Raw genomic sequence first — 25,150 nt, forward strand, 5'->3', positions numbered from 1 at the left:
GCCTTGAGAGCTCCGTGCCCACGGTGTCTTGAAATGAACTTGGATAATATCCAAGAATTTCCATTAGTCCTATACATTTTGGAACAAAGCACCAGGAATGGAATGTGCATGAAGTACATGCTGGTTAAAAATGTAATATCCTTAAACATGCAAGTTTTTTGTTTGGTGCATTTATCTAACATAATGTGTTTCTATGATGGTTTGGACAAAGACTCAAAATGACATAACATAAAATTTGCATTTTCTACCATTCATATGATAATGAAGACTGTCATAAATTAATCTCCAAGTCCACTAGGATTCACTCATCCTTTCGCACTAATGCTTCCAGACTGGCAGTATATACTTTTTAAGGACCACAGTGAAAAGCATACTAATTTTATTACCCAGTGAGACAATCCTCATCTATATTCATCGTGCCCATAATTCATTGGAGATTTAATGCAACAATTTCACGAAAAGAGAAATACATAGAACACAGGATCATGTGAACTCTTGGTATGAAGTTTTATTTGTAAAACACTTCAGGGATTACTGTCTTTAAAGAAAATTTCAGTATCCATAAAGTATGAAAAGTTGTTTCCATTTCAGAAATTCAACTTGGATGCATTCTTTTAGGTTTTTCTACTTTAAAAGGATATAACTGCAATAAAAATTTTACCGAATTACAGTTGTTCACAAATCACTCAGTTTTAAGTCTGAGGTTCAAAGTTGAATCGATGGAAAATTACCTTTTCTCCTTACTCATTTAAATAAATACATAAAGTAGGCATCCTGAATACATTCCTATAGCAAGTGCACATTTTTTTTCTTTGGATATCGGGCAGTGAATTTGTGCATGATACTTCTTTTCTTCTGGGGTAAAGGCTAGTGACAGTGATTTTCTGTCAAATAGTTATTGCTGTTGTTTTTCCGGTAAAAATATATGTATAACCACCCTCGAATGTGGATGAGTTGGAGCTGATGGCATATTTAAGTAATTTGTGGATTTTTATGGCGTCCTCTTCCACACAAATGATTTAAAAAGTCTGTAAGATGAACATTCAGGTGTATAAGCCATAATTCTTTTTCTATTGGTGAATAGAACAAATACATATATATGTGTATATATATATGTGTGTATATATATATGTGTATATATATATGTATAAAAGAGATCACTTGGACTAATATTTACCAAGCTGTACCAAAAATAAATGGAAATAATCATTCCTTATTAATAGACAAGTTGAGTAACTGTCTCTAAGAAAGAGTGTACTGGAGTTCCCGATGTGGCACAGTGGAAACGAATCCGACTAGGAACCATGAGATTTCAGGTTCGATCCCTGGCCTCGCTCAGTGGGTTAAGGATCTGGTGGTGCTATGAGCTGTGATGCAGGTCACAGATGAGGCTCCAATCTCGTGTTGGCTGTGGCTCTGGTATAGGCCGGCAGCTGTAGCTCTGATTGGACCCCTAGCCTGGGAACCTCCACATGCCGCACACCGGTGAGACCTTAAAAAGACAAAAGACAAAAAAAAAAAGAAAAAAGAAAAAAAAGAAAGAAAAGAAACGGTGTGCTAATGACTTCACAGAAGTTCATGGCTGTGACACCACAAAGAGAAACAATTAAGGATGTGGAAATTGTATATCCAGGTGAAGTCTGGGCAGACTCAAAGAAACTACTGGGCTAATAAATAGATTAATGCATCAGTCAATAGATTAACAATTTTAAACCTAAGAAATTAATTTGTGCTGGGGGGAACCCTGGATAGAACTGAGAGCAACACCGATATATTTAAGGATGTGGAAATTGTGTATCCAGGTGAGGTCTGGGCAGACTCAGAGAATCTACTGGGCTAATAAATAGATTAGTGCATCAGTCAATAGATTAACAATTTGAAACCTAAGAAATTATTTTGTGCTGGGGGAACCCTGGCTAGAACTGAGAGTAACGCTGATATATTTTTAAAAAGAAATGTTTTAAAAGTGATTCTTCTTTCAGTGGCAAAGATGAATGACAGCTTCCAGATTGTATTCTATAATATGAAGACTTGTAAATTACTTTTTCTGAAGAGACCATTAACCATCTAGGTACTATGCACTTTTGCACTTGTTCTTGTCATCGCAGTTTTACGAAGAGCCTCAAGAGAGATAGCACAAATTGAATAATCAATGCTGCTTTTTTCTTTGTCATTTCATCATTGAACCTTGTTACTGAACCACTAACCCCAGTTAGCTTGTATACTAAGAAGTAAAGCTCATACGACATTGTAGTTTTATGCTTTGAAATTAAAAAAAAAACAAAAACACAGAAAATTAAAATGCTTCATTATATAATGCCCCCTTTTAGCAAATAATGTTTTGTAAACTTCTGAAAATTTTAGACAAGGAAATATCAATATCCTTGTTAGAGGTCTGTTAAATCTGTTTGAATATTAATATTTCTTAGAGACAATTTCCGGCTTGTTAGGTATTAACTATCTGTGCACACTCCTTCACTGTCACCCTATTATTAAATATTGGTAATATTTTATTATAATCTACCTTACTATATCCACATTTAGATATATATATATATATATATATAGTTAAAAATGTTTGTCTTATTACTATTTCAACTTAATAGGCATGACTAAGTGTGTCTACATGAAATAAAGTGATTTCTGACTTGGTGGAAATGCTCAGGAGAACCAGTAAGCTTTTGGTATAAATCTTGATGATGTAGACAGGAAAAATGTATTTGTTGAGATTCAATTATATGATTTTTTTGAACCTTTCCACGATAACAAACATTGTCATTCGCAGCTGCCTATAGGGATACTTATAATCCTCAAACTGTAAAAGTATGTTTTAGGATTTTCTTCTCAATACGGCTGAAAAGTCAAGTCTTTCACGAGGCTCAAACCCGACTGGAGAATTTCCAACCCATCTTCTTTTTTCGATTTTGTTTCAGCTCTGTTGCAATGCAACAAATACAAATGCTTTCCATGTATTTCCCTATTGAAACCTATCTGCCAGATTTTGAGCAAAGGTCGTGGACAATCAGAAAACAAATATATTCTTTTCAGCATATAGAACCCTCAGGCAACTGAATGGTTATACCTTCGCATCTCCATGGGTTATACTGTGAAAGACCAGTATATCCACCGGGAGTGGGGCAGTAAAGGACTCGTGCGTTAAAGCCAATCATGTATCATACATAAAAGTGGACATGTTAACTACTTGAAAAAATTCACATTTATTTACTGTCAAACCGTGTTAAACTTTACACTGAATATTAGTGATGGGCTCATTATTAACAGGTTTACACAAAGGGATGAAGAGAAAAGCAGAACTTTGCTGAAACAATTTACACTTCATTAGAACTTTATCATAAAATAAATTAATTACTAAATATAGGCAGAAGGAATATGGAGGAGTAATATTTATGTTTTATTTTATTTTTTAAAAAAGAATAGGCACCTTTTGTTCACGAGAAAGTTTGTGAGAAGTGCCCAGTGCCCTCTTGGCCCCCTGTTCAAGAACAAACAGAAGGTCACACCCAATCGTTTCTAGATTTCACCACATTTGTGCAAGGCATGGCGTAACTGGCTTCAAAGAGTTTTTTCCCCATAAAACACGTTCTTTTGGCAATAAGAAATTTAAATGTAAGAATAAGGACTAACTTGTCAAAGCAGAACACTGCATACAGTGGAAAATAAGTGAAAATGGGTAGAACTTACCATGACAAAGTGTAAGAAAAAACATTTCATAACATATGTGCAACCAAGAGCTTTTCACAATATTTTCTTCAAACTCTTTAAAATTATTTTAATGACAATTATATTTCAGTTGGACACAAATGTATTTATTTTACCCTAGCAATAGAACAAAATATAATTTCTTTAGCCATTTTTGAATAGTTCATTGTACAGTTGAGGAAACATATGAAATAAGGCCTGTGGCTTGATTGCTAGTGGTTACATGTTTTCAATCTTTGCCTTAATGTAAAAGGTTTGCAGTAAACTGCAAACGGATGCAGAATATCTCTCCTGCTTTTCCAAGTCTTGTCAGGAACAGTAAGGTACAGTAAATTTGTCCCACAGGATTTTAAAGCCTACGTCTTGTATATAATACAATGCAGGCCTACAAAAATGGTGCAGCCATATTTACAAATCGAGTTCACAGACTGCTGCAGTAAAATGGCTGGAAAGTTTCGTTTTGCTTGGTTCACAATTTTCTCTAAACAGCAGCAGAATCCTAAAATACCTGGTTGGCATCTCTTTTCTTTGTAACAAATAATTCATCTTAGTATACTCTGTGTATGTACAAAGTTTTTGCATGGTTTATAAAAATTCACAGAACGGCAAGGTTCAGTCATCTTTTGTACACGGGAGAACCACAGGTCAACAGAGGCATCTCGTCAAGTGGAGGCGGAGGGAGCTGTGGGGGGTCGGCTAAGCCTGTCTTTGTTTACCGACCCCTGCGTGTGGTCCCCGGCCTTCCTCAGCTGCGCTGCTGTTAAAGACTTGTCACCAGCTGCATCTGCCCTTCTCTGACGTCTCCTTCGGGGATGCACCCTTCCTTGTTGATGGGGAGGATGTACCCGTCGCTATTGCCCCTGCTGATCTGGTAGCACATCTGCAGCTGATGGCCGGCTCCCAGGTTTGGCATGCTCTTGTAGTAAATGTCCTCGTTCTCGCTCCTCCTGGACGGGGAGAGGTCTTCTTCCATGTCGGGGCTGCTCTCCTGGTAGGGAGAGTCTCTGAGGTTGGGCATGCTCGTGTAAAGAGAGTCCCTGTTGGGGGACTGGAGGTGGTCCTCGGCCTCGGCGGTCAGCTGCGAGACGTAGCTGTCCGTCCCCTCGGGCTTGGCTTTCTTCTGGGGTTGGTACAGGAGGGAGTGAGTCCGCTGAGGAATGAGGGGCGCCTCGAGCTCTTTGTGATGGAGCTCCAGCCCTGGGTTGTCGCCGTGCATCAAAGATGACGCGTCGGCCACAATTGCGTCATCTTCGCTGCTGCTCCCTCCGATCACGGGTTTGACGGGGAGCGTGAGCTCGAGGTTGTGGGCCTTGCCGCCGCCCCGCAGGTTGTTGTGCACTAACTCTGAAATGATCATTTTCTCAAAAGCGGTATCGTTCAGACTTAGTCCACAGTCCACGACCTGCACGCTGTCGTTATAGTCCCCCTTGCGCAGGGAGTAGCTGTTGTTAAAGTTACCATTTAGCGGTAGAGTATCCATGGCACTTGTATCCCTGGCACTGTTCAGTGAATGTCCTGAAACAGAAGAGGGAGGGCTCCATTACTGCCTCTGATCCGTCCCCAAGAATCTCTACTTCTTTTGCACAAAACTTTTTAATGTCGTTCAGGACAAAGTTGTGTTTGAAAGCTAACACTTGAAAAGCGCCAGGCTTTCCCGCATTCCCAACTGTCAACAGTTGCAAACCCTGAGATAACAGGAACGAGCGTGAAAGAATACTACTATTTTCCAGGGAGGGAGTTGGCATACAGCACGTTGCTTTATCAATTTGGGGGAGACGGTTGTTATGAATTGATTTGGGGTCAGATCTCTGACACTCTTACAAAGAAGACTTCACTCCATGCCCTTGCATAGTTAATGCAAAGCAATTCATTAGTGACGTTTACATTTTCGAGTACAAGACTATGGTTTATAAAAATAAAATTAACAGAATTTGTCCTAAACAACACTAAATTAAAAAAGGAATAAGTCACATACAAAAACTGAAGGCAAATGTACAACATAAACCCACATAACTGGCAAGCAACTCTTTAAACAACATTCTAACATTTCCTTTTTCTGGAGATGAGGTTAAAAAAAAGAATGAAAAAATGGACAGACACAAAGAAGTCGTGTTAAACAAAGACAGCCATCTCTCATACTGACGGGACCAGGGGCCCACAAGCACCATCCAACAACACGATAGACAGCAGGTGGAATGACTCACTTTGGACAACTCACATCATGTCTGTCTGCTCAGGCTATCTGGCCTAAGAGTAGCTGATATATAAAAGAAAGTAAAATGATTTATTGTAACATGATGAAGAATTTCTAAGCTTCTCAGCAACTTAGTCAGAGCAAGGGTTCAACAAATTAGATTACCAGCAACGGCAGCCTTTTACTTTTTCATTGAATGCTTCTCATGATTTTGAACTTTTCTTTTCTTTCTTTCTTTTCTTTTTTTTTTTTTTTTTTTTTGGTACTGATACTCTAATAGCAATGGCCCCAGGCTCCTAATGGTCAAGGTTGGCCTGCAGCCCTGCAATCTGCATCAGTCACAGTGACAGCACCGAATGAACCAGCAGAGTCTACTGTACGAGACTGGCCCACAGACACCATGGGCATGGAGTTAAACGTAGAAATGTTAGGAGATTTCTTAAGTATGGGTCACAGAAATTAAACCAAGAATAAATATTAACTGTGGAATGGGAAAAGGGTGTCAGCCTTGGCTAGTATATTTTTATCTCTAAAGGATGAAAGATTGGATACGTCTGCTGAAGATATGAAAAGAGGGTTTAGGAGGAAAAAAAATATGGTAACATGCTCTCTTTGAATCAGAGTTGTATTTTTCTACAGACACATAAACATGTAAACTAAGACATCACAGTGCTTCTCAGGCAGATGGAAAAAAAATTTTTAGAGAAAATTAAATGGTCTGTACCATGGAAGGTTAGGTTATTCATTCGCAAAATCCTAGAGAAAAAAAATCACTTGTCTACAGATAGGTCTGGAAAAAAAAAAGAATGAAATGATGTTATTGAAATGAAACTGACCACTGTGAGGCTGCTGCATTGTATGCAAGGCTTGGAGGAGTTTAGGAAAAAAAATAATTCTTGGAAAAAACAGGAAATTTCCCTTTTTAAGTGCTCACTCCACTCTTAAAGCTGCAGATTATCCTAGAAAACAGAATTTCATGACCAAGCAGTGTCTAATAATTGCTCAATTAATTATCATTAGCAGAAAATGAGATCGTATTTGTTGTTGACTCACATTGTTTAAAAAAAATTCTGATCTGACTTCTACATTTGAAAAACTGACAATTCAATTTGTATGATGTTCCACATATAACAAAATGAACTTATGATAATTATTTGCAAGGCTTCCTTTAGGTCGGCTGGCACAACTCTCTAGCTTTATAAATTCATATTTGTGCCACACTCTTTACAAGATCTACTACTAGAAAAAGTGTGATGTTTTAAATTATAAGTGACACAGGGATCAGTTGCTAAGCATATGATTCCTCTGTAGAGGTGCGATCTTGACATTTCTCTTTCTTTGTATTGTTGCTTACTAAATATAAAAATATATACTGGATAATCCAAAAGGTGTTTTCTGTGATATACTGCAGATTTAAGCACATCTTTGGCTGGTTTTGAAGAGGCAACTTTTTCTGCCCAAGTTCAGGTAATTCACTGGAAGACTTTCCACAGCCTGTAGCAAGATTACTGTGGGAATGCAGAAATGATAAGTCAATTATTAAGCATTCTGGTTGACAGTACCTCAGGCTTTAAGGAGCAAATTATTTCAGCATTGCATATACTTAAAGTATGGACAGCCTTTGCTACAGACCTCTATTACTGACAAAAGGCAGTACAGATAGATGTACAATTTGAATCTGGTAACATTTGAGTTGCAAATTGTGAACCACTTGCCCGCTGAGTCTACTTCATGACTGCTAGTTATGTTTTAATTGTGCCGGTTAAAAATCATGCTGAAAAAATTTACATTTGATAGGCAAAGTTAAGTTTTACTCCCATACTTGTCTCTCTGTAGGTTGCTAGAGGAAAGCATAAGGAAAGTAAGAAAAACAAGAGAATGAAAAGAGAAGCTGCAGTTAAGAAAGAATTTTAAGAAAAACAAACAGAAACGAAGTTCTGTGTTTAATTTAGTGGCAAATATCAATCATAAATAAAGATTATATGCTAACAGTAATTAGGCATTAACTTTCACCAAATCTTGAAAATTCTGTTAATATTAAACACATGTATGCTTTTTGAAATATATAAGCTATTAGAAAACAGTAAAATACAGGATGAGTTAGTGACAATCTCTCCCCCCTCCCCCAATTTAAAAAAAAAAAACAAAACTGTAGGTATAAACTGACTAATATTAACTTTAATCTCAAAGTTTTTTAAGAAAAAAGAAAAACTACCATAAAGCTGCACTATACTATAGTTTGATTACATTGATAATGCTGGATGTAGTTTTCTATACCTAGGCATCCAAATTATCTTTATTAGCTATAATTCATGCCAGAAGCAAATTCTGTCAGCAAGCTTTAGAATCAACTGAATAGTATATTACATAGATAGGATACCTCTAAATGATATAAATCTTGAAGATGGGCTCTCAGACCATGTGCTGTCAGTCCTGTAATAATATATTAAGATTTATGCCACCTGTGTCAAAAACATGGATAATTATTGGTAAATACTATCACGACTGGATTTTTACTATAATATAGTGCAGTTTTAGAAGCCTGGCATGGGTGATACCATATAATTCTTTTTAACTGAGAAATTAAGGATTAATAATAAATATATGGCAACTTGAGTATTCTAGAAAAAGGGCAAAGATCAGAGCTCTGTTTAGCAGCAAAGAAAGGTAGTTTTATTCTTAAGTATAAGCACACCTGGTGAGTTAAATACAGGAGCTGAAGGGGCATTACATACAACTGTTTCAGCGAGCAATGTGTTATAGGGGTTGTTAGTGCCGTGGGGTCGAAGAAGAGGGTTTGTTAGTAGGTAATTGCCAGTCATTCCTAAAGCAAAGAAACAGAAAAAAATACATCAGTTCTCTTATTTTTAGTGTTACAGTTGCAGTAAAGTACTTTTTGTATTCACCAAGGGTAGCGGATAAGTTGGCAATGGAAAAAAAAATCTGCTGAAATTTTCTGACTGTATTTGAACTACTAATTTGAAGGAGAAAGGGGAGAGGGAAGTTAAATTTCAGTAATTCACAGGTGCTTTCTAAGTCCCCCAAGTAAACACCTGCTGAGGATGACATTTACTAATTTATACAAAATCACTGTTAAACAAAAATGGCAATTAAATGCACAGAGATCAACATTATGTTTCAAGATGTTACTGCTTAATATTAAAAACCTAACCGCTGAAGCCCAGAAGAGGGAATCACAAACTTTCAGAATTTACAGGTGTGGGATTATCCCTCATGAAAACATCTGTGTTAATACCAACTCTGATACAAGCAGGAGGAAAAACAACTTTCACAAACAGGTAAAAAGTATGACACATTGCACCAAGCTTCACTTAGTAAATGCAAGAGCACACATGCTGAGGGGAAAAAAGAGACTGTGTATAATGAATTATTAGACCATTCACGCATTCTATGTAACAAGAATTTTCCTTCTGTAATCTTATTTGCCAGGTTTCATAAATGAACCACTGAATAATTCATTTCCTTTTCGGTAGTCATCTTAACAGAATTAGGTAAAACATCAGAGCAATGGAATAAACACACATTTCACTCATTCTAATTGACAAATTACAAACCTTTCAATACTTATCAAACATATGTTTTGCATAGCTAATGCAATTTGGCTAAAGATATTTTAAAATTCGAGTTGGTTTTGATGCCATACATATTCTTACTTTTTTCATTTTAAACCAGAATCTTATCAGAACAATGTCAACAATGAAAAATGTCTTTAATATTTCATTGTGATAAAATATAACATACTATATCATATTACAACTCAGTACATCAAAATTGAAATTACCTGGATAAATTACCTTTCCAAGATATATGCAGTAATACATGATTTTTTTCATAGTAAACTGAAATTTACTAAGTTTGTCTCAGGAATATGTCTGTATATGCACTTGGACCCTTATCTTGCTAAATTATTTTATTTGCCACCTGATTTTAAGTAAGAATTACAGTGATTAAGTAAGTAAGTTTGAGTGTAGCTGCAGACACATTAAAAAATAATAATTCAGATATAACAAATTAGTTTGCAAATCCTCATGTAATTTAATTATTTGTTTATGAAGAGTTACTATAGATGTTTTTGGCATTTACCTATACCTTTTTGATAGAAATGTAAAATAGAATTTTAGAAATAAGAATTTTCACTGTAAAACTGACGCTATTTAATGTAAACAGTAGTTATTCTAATAATGTTTCAAGAAGAAAACTTTTATAAATGTCTCATTTAGAAAGGATAAATTTGTACTCACTAGGAAGACATTTTAATCTGTGACAAAGTATGTTCTTAGTAATTACTTTTTCCAGTCTTATTCTGTTCGTGTAGAGTTTAAAATCATACTTTCTACATTACTGAATTTATATGTACTTTAATAAAGGACAAAAGATGACTCAGTTTTAAGAGCTTGTGATATAAACCCCTCTGAGAGAAAAATTCAGCATTTTATCTAGAATTATTGTAACTGGGCAAAAGGTGCAAATGTTAAATTGTAAATTCATATTTTCCTAGTAACTGACCTTGATTAAGTGTTGAAGTGCTATTGATGTCACCTGAGATAAAAGAAGATTCAGATTGTTTTCTCACAGTGTCATTCCACATCCTTCTTATACGACTCTATTAACATAAAATAGCAAGAGATATGTTATGTTAGTTTTCCCAAGCTTACCTGATATATATATATTTTGGGGGGGTGCACCCACAGCCTGTGGAAGTTCTGGGGCCAAGGACTGAACCTGCGCCACAGCAATGACCTGAGACACAGCAGTAACAACACCAGATCCTTAACACACTGAGCCACCAGAACTCTGCAAGCTTACCTTATATTAAAGACACAAAAATGTTACTCTAAACAATCTGTGTAGGATTGTCTCTTGACCAATTAAAAAAAAAAAAAAAGTGTATTGATTCTGGTCTAAAACTAAGAAAGCCTATACTGCTCTGGAGCTTCTCTATCAAGGAGTATTTAACCTTCCAATCTTAAAAGAAGTTTTTATTTATTGTCTTTTTTTAAAGTGGAGATGATTATTCAACAAATGTTTACTGAACGCCCACTGAGTCCTGTGCTATGGGAGCTAAGCTATCAAATGATGAGGACATACTTCTTAAAGAAGTATAGCTCTCAAAAAAGGATGTTTACCCCTAAAGAAACACCTTAATGAAATACTTAGCAAGAAATTAAAACCAAAATACTAAGAAGGCAAGCATTTGCTATCTAGATTATTATAATGAGGAGACAATTAGTGCACCTGAACAGAACATGTCTCATAAGGCTTTCTATAAAGAAGGTTAATTAAAGATGCTGTCAAGTTCTTTGTCACCTGTGTGCCAGAGGAATACCGAGCACTGGTTCTGGTCGTGGATGCCTTCACTGAACTGTGGGGGCTTTCGGTTGGGAGGCCACCGCAGCAATATGAGTGTCTGAAGCACTTCCCGTATTCTTTTCGTACCTGCATTGAATAACCATGAGACCAAGGGATTAACATCAACATGCTTGCTTCTCTCTCTCCCGTTAAATGAACAGTGGAGATAAAAAGTTCCATGAACAGTCTTCCGCGGAGATTACAAAATCAAGTTCAACTGAAACTGCTGACATGGTAACTAGAGTGGCCAGTAACATCTTTAAAATGTGAAATAATATGTAGAAATGCTTTATGCTGTCCTTATTATGCAAATGTTATTAATTAATACATTGGTAATATTTGAAAAGCCTTATTCTATGTCCTTTCTCAAACCCAATTTTTTATTTCCTGCTAAGAAAGCAGGATAAAAATTTAGTATTTTCCTTGCTTAATTACATTTAACCACTTGTAATTCAGTCATCTAAGTTTCATTCGCTTCGTGTCCTCATAGGTAGGTCAATACATTAACTTCTTTTACTAGATTGCATAGTGTTGTGGGTAACCTCTTTATAATGACAAGACTACTTTGGCACGAGAATAAAGAAAAAAAAGTCCTTTGATACATATGCCATTAATTAGGATGGAATGTTTTCTTCATTTTGTGATGTGTCTAAGCGCTAGCACTTAGTGTAGAGAGTCTAAGATGCCTATTCACTTCATTAACACACAGGGGAACTATTTATGCAATTTCCATTCACATTAATGAGTTACCCATGTAATTTCCCTTTTCCCCTGAAGCCTGGATATATGAATAGATAGAAAAGTTGTCAGGCCTAAAAATTAAAGTTTAAACTTTAAAACGTGAGGTCCAAACAGCTGTTAAGGAATAGGGCCCTGCTTAGAGAAGTGGTCAAGAATTCAGAGTTGGGGAGAGATCTGGACTCTGAGCAGCTATACCAGCATATAAACACGCTTCCTTGTGGCAGGGAGCCAACTCTGAAATTACAACACAGAAGGAGAAGTTGCCTAAGAAATTATTTCTTCTAGTACATTTCAAAAAACACTCAAAGGTTTTTTTTTTTCCCCCTTTACTGTTCTATGCTCAGTATCTGCCTACGAAGACTATAATTTTGACACTTATTCCTTGGGAAATTAGAGAATTAAAGTCACCAGATGACTTTTTAAATCTAAGTGGACTTGCATTTTCAGCCTCTTAGCTTTATTTAATTATACCCATTAGAACAAATAACAATGGGGTTGAACTTTCAAATCATTTTCTTGGCCTAAATATGCTCACTCAAGCAGTCAGAACCATGACTTTTACTAAATCATCTTTTATCATATTCTTGACAACTCACCCTAGGAGCACCCAATAGAGATGTATCCAAGACTAAAGAGAACTTCTTCAAAAGAAGCACAGCACAATGAATTAAAGAGCATAGCAAAGTCTCTGTGCAATTAATACACAAACTCTGTGAGGAAATAATGACAACATCTTTTTTCTGCTAAGTTTATACTTTGTCAAAAACAATTGACAGAAATTATGAATATATGATCATCTGTATGTATATAAGATGCCCATCTATGTAGAAAATATGTAAAAATCAAAGTAATCACAAGGTCATATGTATTTAGAAATGATCATATGCATATATAGAAAATGCTCATTTATGTAATAAAATCTATATATATAATCTAAAGTAATTACAAGATTATACCTGTATAATGTTTAGAAATTTAAAGTCCAGTGTCATTAAATAACACATGATATTTCACAAAAAAATGTCTGCACATTTAATGGCTATAAATGTTCTGAAATGTATATAACCAAGACAATGGCAATCAAAATGGTATTTTATCCAAATAATACCCTCCGGTGTTGGTTTTGCCTAATGCCTATATTGCTGTGAATGTACATTATCTGTCAGTATTGCACATTCCACTGTCATTATCTCAAAATTATAGCTTATTCGAAACTGATGGAAGTAACAACACTATCATCTTTTCAGGACTGAAAACATAATAGTTTTCACTTTCACAATTCTATTTCTCTGTTCAATTTAGTGACCAACTAGTAATAACAGAATAAAAAGACTACATTAGATATGCAGGGAAAGGATGATACCTAGTGAAAGGCATGGAAATTTTAAACTTAAATGGCAGCTATGCTGTTCTCTTAGGTTTACATCTTCTTGCAATAGCTTAAAATTTTTCATCTTTGACTTTAATTTTTGAATCATTGTGAACTCCACTTAACAGGACAAAGTGATGTGAGATATTAAATTACTGAGCCTTAAGATCAAAATTACTCAAAAACATTAATTTTTTTATATCTTGTGTTTTAAAATTTAGGTCACTTATCCTTACATTCAAATTCATTCTGAACCACGTGGAAGTTCCCAGGCCTGGGACTGAACCTGAGCCACAGCAGTCGACAACACTGAATCTTTAACTGCTAGGCCACCAAGGAACTTATACCTTTTATTGAGGAAGAACAAGATTATTTAACCTTTTCTTTATCTTGTATACCCTTTGCACAGAGCATTTTGTAGACTCCAAAGAAGAAATCATTAACAAAAGTTCACACATTGCCAAATTGAGATTCAAAAGACTGATATTGACATATTTTATATGGGAAGCCTGAAATTCCTGACATGCATTACAATTAATTTATGATTAAAATACAATGCTATTAATAATATGCCAGTTGTAACTTCAAATCTTCTCTATTACATGTACTATTTTCAAATCAAAGAACAAGAGTAAAAAGGGCTCCTGAGTGTTTCCACTTACTTTCTTTTGGAGAGCACAGTGAAAGATGAAAATGAACACTCCCTGGAAAGCATTAAAGATGGTGAAGAGATATGCCATCACAATCGTCTCCTCATTAATAAAAAGCAACCCAAATGACCAGGTTAGGCCAAGAAGACAAAGAAGAGCGAAAGCGCCAAGCACCCAAGACCTGAAAAAACAAAGTGAATTTTATCAACAAGGTTCAATGAGAGAACAACACACATCACACTTAAATATTAACATATCAGTAGGAGCAGTTGACTTTCTCTATGTTCACATTCAAATTCAACAGCATTTTGGCTTTAACCTTTCATTGATTAAAGAAAGAACAATAGCATTTAGTACTGCAGTCTCCAGTGAAAACAGCAACAGCAGGTTTGACCTTTTCTTACTCAGAATAAACAAGGTATGAAAACTATATTAAAATACAAGGTGTAAAACATCCCACGTGACTTTATTGTCTTTTATGTGCATTTTAGTAAGAGAAATTAAGGAGTCCTTAATTAGTTTACTCCTGTATTTTTACTCCTGTGGTGCACTCATGAACTGAATAATGTGACACATACAGAAAGGTTAAATGGCAGATAATCACTTAGCACCTAAACTTCAGATTCTAAGAAACTACTCTTAGGTGAACCTAAGGTTTTATAACTAAAGCATGAAGAAGCCTAGCTGAAATGGACAAAAACATGAGAACAACTTCAAAATAAAATAATTTTGGAGAGATTTCATCATGAATAGCTTAAAGAGAAAAGAACTGTAGAAAATAGGACGGAATGAGAAGGATTTAAAGTCAGTGCATTCCATGTCTAACTAATGATCTTACTTGATAAATGGCTTATTATCTTCATAGCTAGAAAGCATTATAAGCAGAAAAGAGAAACAAAATTATTAGACAGAATTAAAATAGAAAGTAATAAGAAAGCATTTATATATTTTATAAAATTAGTCAAAATTAAGAAAGTTAAAATGCAGAGGCAAGCAATTAAAAAATAAAGGCATATTATAGTTTTAAATACTGTAGCAAATTAGATATCCCAAAATAATTATAGAAATTAAGGGCAATTCATGATACTGACGGGTTTGTAAAAAATATAAATCATGCCATAAATTTGTTAATGTAGGGTTCTACCTTACCCAGGTAAGTCCGTATTATAGTAGCCATCACAAACACGGTAATTACTGGTGTAGATGAGAAGACAGAAAGAGGAAAAGGAAGAAAAGAGAGAGATGCTAAAGATTAGCTCTCTCTCTTACCATGCAACATGCAATGAGGCTGGCACTAACCTATCTAAAACATCTAATTAAAAAAAAATTACCCTTACTATAGATCTGCCATTTTTAACATTAAAATATTTTCCACATCCCATTACAATCAACTTGAATACCTCCTCACATTTTAAATTAACTCATATTAAAAAAAAATCTCTGAAAATGCTTTTGTAAGATCACTTAATGAATCAACAGCTATCAATTTCTTGTTAATTAGATAGCATTTTTTCCATTGATAGGATATTAGTTTTTTCCACCACTGAAATCAAGTAAACATTTATTTAATTATCATGAAAACAACAGATAATCTCCAAGTTAACAATAGTAATAGAGTAAATTCTCTTAGGAAAACAGCATTAGAAGTAGAAACTGCTCAGAATCCTTAAATCAGAAAGTCATTTAGCAAAACAAACTTAATATAATCATAGCAGCCATGCAAACAGGAACATCATTTTGAATTGCATTTTAAATTCAAATGAAATTGCTACAGTGATATGGAATTTCCACAAAGCCACTGAAATAATTTCTGGGCTCTAGATCAAGACAGAAATTATCTAATTTTTGACCAAAGTCTGTGACATGGTAACAGAGACTCAAACTTGATCAGTTAAAAAAAAAAAAAAAAAAAAAAACCTTCATTTTGAAATAATTTCTACAGTTGGGAGATGGCATTCATGTATTCCCTGTGGAAAATATCTTTCACGTAGTCTGTCAGGCACTAAAATTAAAATACAAAATACTTACTTAATGTTTTCCAACCTGCTAGAATCTGGTTTCAAAGTATTTGAGTGCTTCACCATTTTGCACAATGTGATCACCAGGAAGATAATATTTAGCTATTATAACAAATAAAGAATTAGACCATTATGACAAAAAGTAAAAATTAAATACATTTATGCAAATATATTTAATGGGTTAAGGTAGTTAAATATCAATGACATAAGTATATGGTAGACACTGATTCAATTTTAGTTTCTTATGCAATGATCAAGTTGAGTCTAAATAAAAAATACTCTGGCTACGTATGATCAATTTTTTTAATAGATCATTTGACATGAAATTGCAACCTCATTAAATCAGCATCATGTGGTGATGATTAAACAAATTAGAAAGCCTAAATTAGTTTTTTTAGCTAGAGGTACTGCAGGGCCTAAAAAGCCATCTAATGAAGACACTGAAGTGAATTTCTCAGAAGAGTCATGTACATCATGCAGCTTATAAAGGAAGGATTCCTGAATTTGGGACCCTGAGACTTAGTTGAAGTCTAGCTCTTGATTTTGACTGATTCAATGAGGAAAATAATACTTGCACAATTTTTTGGTAAGGTAATGGTATGCATCAAAATGAAAGATGTTCACTGGTTATATAAAGTAAGATAAATCTTTAGTACATATATTTGCTATTTAAGTGCTAAAAGCAGTCATGGCCCTTTTCCTTAAGTCTTTATGCTGTGTCGCAGTAGTAAATTCTAAAGCAAGGCTGTTTTGAGTCCCTCTTAACATTCAACTGTGCAAAGAATCTAGGTGCCACAGAGGCCAACTGGGGAAGATGGAGCCTGACACGGAAGAGGTCTGCAGGTCAACCTGAGGGATCTCAGAAGAAAAGAGTCGGACCAAGGAGAGTTAAGGGTTTGTAATTTGCATTTGCTTCTACAAAAGCCTGGCAGAATGCTGGATGGAATGAAGACAGTTTCATGTTTATGCTTGAAAAATAAAACTATGCTAACTTGGTCCTGGATTTTTTTTTTAACATTTTATTTACTTTAGATTATTACTTTTAAAAAGACAAAACAAAGTTACTTGGTGAGCATCAGGTGACTTTGTACAAGCCCAAAAGGTATATTCAGAAAAGGGCTCATAAGTAGGGATGAAAGCAATTTCTTAGTGATAAATAATTGACATTACTTTGTTACAGTAACATGGATGGCTCATAGTGAGTCATAATATCATCTGATAAAATAATGTTATGTTATTCATTACTACTTATTTTATAATTATGAAAAATGATATAAGGCAATAAATAAAATTTCCAAGTCCTTCCTAACAAGTCTTTAATCTAAGCTGTACATGAGTCATTTTGTCTACCGTGCCTGGTTATTTCTCTTAGATGTAGAATTTCCTCTTAAGGACTAAAACGAAGTTAAAAGGCATAATTTGCAAGTACTGGCAGAGAGCATTCCATTGTTTGATGTCAATTACTTGAGGACAAAAGAGGCTCTTTGCTTAAAAGAGTACTTAATTTATTTCTTAAAATACTTGTCTAGAGAAGAAGTAAATAAGTTGGTAAAAAATTTTCTAGCTTTATATTCTGACGATTATAAACTCCAGTAGGTCATAAGTAATTATATAAATTATAAACATATGCTTATATATTTATATATATGCTTATATTTTCAGGGATATTACAATATTACAATATTTGTGCATCTCATTCCACAAATATTTATTGACCTTACTACTCCATACAAGAATGTACTTATTGTACTATGGGAAAGACAATTTTTGCCTTTGAGAAATTAGGGAGAGCCTGGTACTGTAATAAATATTTAACTGGGTTTTAAAAAAATCATGGTATAGTTTCTAATTTTTTTTTTGAAGGCAAAAATCAGCAGTGTTTTTACTTTTTATTTTATATAACAGTAAGTCTTAACTAGGACAATTTAGGAATGGTTAAAAATAAGAACTCCCAAAATCCAAAAAAAAAACTAGCTACAACTCTTAGGTAAGAATGGCTGCCTTAAAAAATTCAGAGTTAAAAATCATCTAAACCTCTTGATACCTCCCATTTTTTTTTTTTTTTTTTTTGGTCTTTTTAGGGTTGCACCCGTGGCTTATGGAGGTTCCCAGGTTAGGGGTCCAGTTGGAGCTGTAGCTGCCGGCTTACACCTCAGCCACAGCAACACCAGATCCAAACTGTGTCTGCCACCTACACCACAACTCACGGCAACGTCAGATCCTTAACCCACTGAGTGAGGCCAGGGATTGAACCCACACATTCTCATGGATGCTTGTCAGGTTCATTAACTACCGAGCCACTGAGGGGAACTCCACCTCTGGATCTTTCTTTTTGAATGTCCTATAAAACTATGTATTTCCTTTATTCAAAAACTTCCAGACCTCGGGTTGCCCCCCACCCCAACACTTTTTCTCAAATAATTTTCTGAAGCACAAAGGGCCAGAATTTAGAGCTCATTATTTCCTAAGCATATTAATTATCCCCTCAGGAATAAGAGAATAGTAGTAGTAGTACATTCGGGAAAGACAAATTATTCACTACAATATCTAAAACTACACGGAAGGTAAAGAACATGAATGTGAAAAAAAAAGTTGGATGTATCAAATATGCTATAAAAAGAAAATGAGTTGAAAATGTGAAATTGTGGGGTGGATCTATCCAAACATATTTTTCAATGAAGAAAACCAGGCCAGTAAATAAATAAATAATTTAAGAACTAGCTCATTTTCCAACAAAACTGAAATGAAACTAAAATGTACCTATGTAAAAATAGAATTAAAGCTTAATTACAAAGACATTTCTTTTTTGTTAAGACAGAACTATCTTGAAAGTGCCACAGAAAATGCATCTCAATTAATCCTTAAAAAATCCTTAGACACCCCCCCCATTCTTCCCTTACCCTACTGAGGTTTTTAATGTTATAAATGTGTTTAGTGCTTTTTCCTACAAATATAATACATTCACAAGACAGAAAGTTCAGCAAATAGAGAGTTCTTGCTGTGCCACAATGGGATCCATGGGATCCATGGCGTTTCCGCAGCTCTGGCGCTGGGACACAGGTTTGACCCCTGGCCTGGCACAGTGGGTTAAAGGATCCCACATTGCTACAGCTGTGCCGTAGGTCACAACTGAGGCTTGGCTCTGATCCCTGGACAAGGAACTCCATATGCTGCAGGGTGGCCAAAAAAAAAAAAAGGTTCAGAAAATACAGAAAGTTACAGGGGAAAAAAAACCCCCACCAACAACCTATAATCCTATCTCCAGAGGGAGCAGGGAGCACTTGGATAACCATTTCATGAATCTGTGATAAGTGTCTTGGTAAAGACTGTTTGGCTCCTATGATGTCAATGCTGAGATGCAATACACTGTCCTCTGGCTCCAAGGCCCAGTCTTTTTAAATACAATTAATCAATTTATTCTGGTTGAAGAAATTAGGAATCTTCTAACAGAACAAAGATATACTAGCTTTCTATTTTTTTTAAAAAAAGTTCTACTTTAAAGAAGAGTAATCCAATTTACAAATCAATCAGAGATGATGAATGAAGATACACTAAATAAATCAATCTCAAAGAAATCCTGACTCATACAAGTGTATTCTTCAAATTATTTCCATTTGATGGACTTGCCATAATAACCAATTCTCCATTTCCTTTATCAAACACTACCACTCCATAATCAGCAAATGGCTAAAATGCCCATACACTTCCACCACCCACTAGCCAAATTTTATGTTTAACTCGCACAAGTAGGGAAAAAAGCTGTTGTTTCTAATATATTTAAAACTGAATGTTTCAAAAGGTATTTTAAAAGTGAGTCTCTTTAAAAACAACTCAAAAATCCTAGACAAAGAATTATAGAATGATAGAAGGATTCTTGCACTCAGTTTCACAAGTGTCTATGAATTCTCCAATTTATAGAACTGAAAATAAAAACTTAGCCCACCTGCTAATAGTTATGTTGCCAAGAAATTTTAGAGTTATAGCCAATACTAATTTAGTCTTTGAAATATGACTTGACAATATACCAATAATGAGGCAACGTTATCTTTAACAGATAAAATAATATCATTTTAAGACAAAGTAATTATGAAAAGAACATGCAAAACTTATTGTGAACCATAATTTAAGAGCAAAAAAATGCTAAATGTAGGATATTTTTCCTTTCCCCAACTCCACATTAAAAATTTCACTAGTACATATTATTTACTGCTCTAATTAGATGAATGAAAAAAATGTCTATTATTTAGGTATTGAACATTTTAATACATTCCCACCAACATATATGAGAATAAAATATTTTCTGGAATTAAAGAGAACATTTACTGAAGTGTAAACAAATTCTTTAAAATGTCCTTTGAAAGTTCTCATATTCCCCAATGTCTGAAAATGTAAATGCTAATTTTTAGTTTCATAGATAAATATTGTTCCCATGATCTCTTCCGGGAGGCAATACACTCTAATAAGAGTCATACTTTTGCAAAATAAAACATTTCAAGAGTTTTTTTTTCTTTTCTACCCTTTTCTTATTCTCTTAAAATACAACTATTGGAATCAGAGCAAGAAATGGAGGGGCAAAAAGAAACATCTTTGAGAAAAATCTATTGTCCCAAATAGCCGCTTGAAAACTAAAAAGGTTAAGTTTCAAATGAATACTGAATTCTTTCTTCTTAGCGTTTTTCCTATGACATAAATGGCTCTTTCCAGCTCTATATATCTGTGCTGCTTTTTTCTTGGTTAGAGTAGTGATTTCTTTCTCTTCACTTTTATTTCTTCCTGATTTATTTCCCTCCTTTGATATGCATTTAAAAAGACAGAAGAAATCACAACCATCAACATGGAACTCTCCCTATTTCTCACTGGGAAAGCGGGCAAAAAGTGTGAGAACTGTCTTCACCATCCAACTGTAGTGCCTTTCCCTTCAACTCCCACGCAGCCACTTTTTGTACTCTTGTTCTGTTTTTTTTCTTTCCAACATAAATGCTACTAAGTTTAAACATAGTATTTTGGGATAGGTTTAAAGGTGCTAAGCACCAGTGAGAAAGGGAAAAGATGGAGTTACGACGATGATGTACGTAAAGATTTGTCTATCCCTGGTACATATGTCATTTTTCAATCATTCATGAAGATGCTCCAGTGAGTACAAGTTAATAGGATTGTGTTACACGGCTGTTATGTCAACTCATTAGCCTACAAGCCCACTCTGATGATTAAGTTTGGAGATAAGGTAACTCATCCAGGAATTAGTCAGATTTTAACTCTGCTCTGTGGCTGCATGTGTTTGTGTGTGTGGCCACATAGGTAAATAGGTGGATGGATAGTTCTTAATGGAATTCTACGTGAAAGAGTGAGAGCAAATTAGGAAAACATTTTTTCCCATTCAGCTAAAAAAAAAAGTAAATCACTAAATGGAGCCTTCTTTCTCTTCCAATAACAAATAATACTCTTCTATCTATCCCCCCAAATAATATCATAAAATACTGTTTAAATAATCAGTAATTTGCTGATAAAATTCATCTCTACTTGGTGATATGGCCTAGCTAATCATCACCCATATTGATGAACATGAAAATACACAGAAGTTTAAAGAAAAAGGTACCATAAATTGTAGGCGTGCACAGTGTGTTTTATGGTCATCAACCTGCTCAACTGAATCATATCTGTCTGAGCTTAGCAGCTTAGAATTCATTCCACAGCTTGCAGTGCTGACATGGATATGATAAGGCAGAAGAACAGAAACACCACTCTGAAGTAACCTAACTGAACTGCACATGTTCTGACCCTTTTTGTCCTCCCTAGAGCTTTGGCTACCTGGCAAATGCAACTCTAAAACTGCACTTGTATCTCCAGATCTTTGCTGTTAGCCAAGCAGAAACCGCTTTCTCCCTGGGACTGGCAGCCAGAGAGGTGTTCTCTGAGGAAGACTCCTAAATGAGTATGTGAGCTGAACTCTTACTGAACTGAATTAATTATTAACGATGCAGATGGAGCTGTCCAAATGATAAGAACAGCTCCTGACGTGTCATGATCCAAGCTTTCATTAAACCATTTCAGGCATACTAATGGTTTCCCACTGCTCATTACTTACAAGCACTTTTCTCATAGATATAATCACTCTAGCGCCTGTAGGCAAGACATTCTATAGAAATACAGAGCTAGGAAGTTTTATCTTCCAGAACTTGTTTTTCCCTTCATTGAGAAGTATTTAAAAAGTACACTTATTTCACACTTCTAAGTTAAATGATTTCAATTCAGAAAAGTTGGAAATACAAACTATGCTTTCTAGGAATATCAATAGGTAATTTTTGTTACAAGAATACTCCTTAAAAGAGACAATATGATAGAATTTATATTATTAAGATTTGTGTCTGAACTGACTTTTAAATGACCTATATCACCATAAGGATATATGTACATAAATATAATAATACTCAATAAACAGTACTACACAATCATGTACCTCACTTTAGGTCACATTGGAGATAATGTTTTACTCTTGCATACCACTCCTTGTTTTTCTGTGTTGGGACTGGGACAATTAGAGGGCAAAGCAATTGCAAACGAATCACTCCCAGGATCTGTACTGTGATTGCTACCTGCTGTTCTATTTTGTTTTGTTAAAAGTTGGGAAGACTGTTCCCCCAAAGCCCTTCACATCTTAACCTAAATGATTTGGTACTGGATAATAATGACAAGACTAAACAAATAATAGTGCGTTCTCCCTATAAATAGGCACGTTAATAAAACATCCTTTACCTCTTAGTCAAAGTTCAGTACATATAAACATTAACTCCCTTGCCAAGTGAAATGTTTTTTAATACTCTAAAGTCAGTATTTATCTTCAGAGATAGAAAATAAGCAAACTGCAGTGCTAGAGAAGCATAGCTCAAATATCCCTAAACTAGTCTTCATAATTTTCAAAGTATCAACATATTTGGCCAAGGGCTCAGGGTAAAAAGAAGCCTGTATCTTTAAGGATCATACCCCTTCAAGTCAGCTGTTTGTGATTTAATGCAAAATAAGCTTAGGCTATGTTAACACAGAAGTAAACCAAGAGCAAAAACTGGGGCAATCATCTGGATTGACTAATTCTGATGGGAAATCAGTTTTTCTAGGAATTGGTTTGACTCATACAGGCATTCATCTCAAGTTTTCATTTTGTTTTGTATTAGTAATTGTGTAAAATAATTCCTTTTAATAACAAAAGTATGTACACTTGAAGTAGTTTTTAAGTTTCTTTGAACTACTAAAATTTTTCACTTAATTTTATTGAAACACTAGTTAACCACAGAAATATCCTATTAAGTTGATATGTTAAACTTTTTTAAAGAAAAAATATCCTTAATAGGAATAAACAGGTACAGGCAATATACAAACTTCTTTGTTTTATTTTCAATCTTATAATTGCCAATAACACTTATCTGTAAAAGCATGATGCTACAACTGAGTGAAAAATTTTAAATACTAAAATTCAAGTATCTTAGCTATTTTTTAAAAATTTTACATATATTTCAAATATTTAACTAGCAATAATTTAAAAAATAACTTGTCATTATACTTAACTTGTATCAAGTTTATTTTAAAATAAAATTTTTTAGAAACCAGTATTTTTTGGGGTATTTAAAATCACAGAAAAGTAGTCTTATTTCTAATGAGTTCAAAGCTTACTTAACATTCAGTTATTACTCTAAGCTTAAAAAAAATTTTTTGTGCCTTAAAAAGAATTTAGGATGGTGGACATTTATTTAAAAGTACTAAATTACTATGTGGAAATTAAGATCGTAAATACTAAGCTAATGTTCTTTCACTTCTACATTCATTAATTCATAAATGCAATAAACCTTGGTAGAGAGCTGATATTATAGATTTTGATGATAATTATATAATGTATAAAATATTCTAATTTTATGCTATAAGCTAGACATGTTTACAAATCTTTGAATACATAGGTAAATTAACAGTAAAATAAATTATCTCTATTTCCAGTCTTAAAATGCAGGGAAAATAGAGACTGCTTACCAGAATAATGAAGGTGACAGGGCCAATGAAACTCCATATAAAATAGTTATCAACATGAAGCCAGCAACTATTATGTAAAGAAAAGAATATGTATTAAGTAAGCTTCAATGGATCCTCAACATCACAAGAAAAACAGAATTTTATTTATTTATTTATTTATTTATTTATTTTTGTCTTTTTGCCTTTTCTAGCACCACTCCCACGGCATATGGAGGTTCCCAGGCTAGGGGTCTAATCGGAGCTATAACTGCCGGCCTACGCCAGAGCCACAGCAATGCCAGATCCGAGCTGTGTCTGCGACCTACACCACAGCTCATGGCAACGCCGGATCCTTAACCCACTGAGGAAGGGCAGAGATCGAACCCACAACCTCATGGTTCCTAGTTGGATTCGTTAACCACTGAGTCACGATGGGAACTCTGGAAAATAGAATTTTAAAAACCTAACAAACCGAACTATCTTTACATTTGCCTTTGAAAATTAACTTATCATGGGGGAGAACAATTTCAATAATTCTAATTTGGCTCTGACTTAAATGGTAGTAATATATTTACTCCTCTTCATTTCAAAGTTGATAAAAATACACATAATTATGGTTGCATAGGGAAAATAATATACTCTTCCGTCCAATCCCAAATTCCTAGGACCTCTGACTTTGCTAAGAAAAACATGAAACTCAGTATTCCAAACTGTCTGATTATTTTAAAGGTCTTATCTTCAAAATTTGAGTTTCAGATCCATATCTGAGCTAAAACATTTAACCCTATAAAACATAACAGATAAAAAATAAATATTCAGATGTTATTATGTTTGTTGCAAAACAGTATAGCACAAATATAATACCTCAAGTAGGAATGGATGAGTACTGGGGAAAAAAATCAAATCAAAGCATAGAATTCATACAGTATTAGAGTAAATGATGCATAAACTTATTAAGACAGATTTTACTTAGTGGTTCATTTTTCATATAACATTGAATCCCCAATGAATTTCTTTTATTTGTCTTTCATCATCTGTGCAGCCAGAAAGCTTTCTTTAGTCCAAAGAATCTTTATATAACTAATTTTATCAA

The 25,150-nt window shown here is 34.5% G+C and overlaps 1 protein-coding gene across 22 annotated transcripts in view; it reads right to left on the bottom strand.

Moving 5' to 3' along the window:
• Nucleotides 1–3,199: 3,199 nt before the first annotated feature.
• The window catches only part of ADGRL2 (adhesion G protein-coupled receptor L2), a 190,459-nt gene continuing 168,508 nt past the window's right edge, over nt 3,200–25,150 (bottom strand). For 3 of the 22 annotated variants that reach the window (XM_021096390.2, XM_021096385.2, XM_084959048.1), the window contains 7 exons: nt 24,079–24,145; nt 16,073–16,164; nt 14,057–14,225; nt 11,243–11,371; nt 10,442–10,538; nt 8,610–8,738; nt 3,200–5,235 (listed from right to left, as the gene is read on the bottom strand). In XM_021096390.2, coding sequence (XP_020952049.1) covers nt 4,481–5,235; nt 8,610–8,738; nt 10,442–10,538; nt 11,243–11,371; nt 14,057–14,225; nt 16,073–16,164; nt 24,079–24,145 — 1,438 coding nt within the window. In that variant the 3' untranslated portion in view covers nt 3,200–4,480. Of the gene's footprint in view, nt 5,236–5,924; nt 5,978–8,294; nt 8,377–8,609; nt 8,739–10,441; nt 10,676–11,242; nt 11,372–14,056; nt 14,226–14,882; nt 14,910–15,193; nt 15,239–16,072; nt 16,165–24,078; nt 24,146–25,150 lie in introns of all 22 variants that reach the window. The other 19 variants (XM_084959047.1, XM_084959046.1, XM_084959055.1 and 16 more) reach the window with 12 other exon arrangements.

Source organism: Sus scrofa, chromosome 6, assembly GCF_054392235.1.
Source record: "Sus scrofa isolate SSC_HxYL_T2T_F1_AM1 chromosome 6, Sscrofa_HxYL_maternal_Yorkshire_Landrace_v2.0, whole genome shotgun sequence".
Classification (NCBI taxonomy): domain Eukaryota; kingdom Metazoa; phylum Chordata; class Mammalia; order Artiodactyla; family Suidae; genus Sus; species Sus scrofa.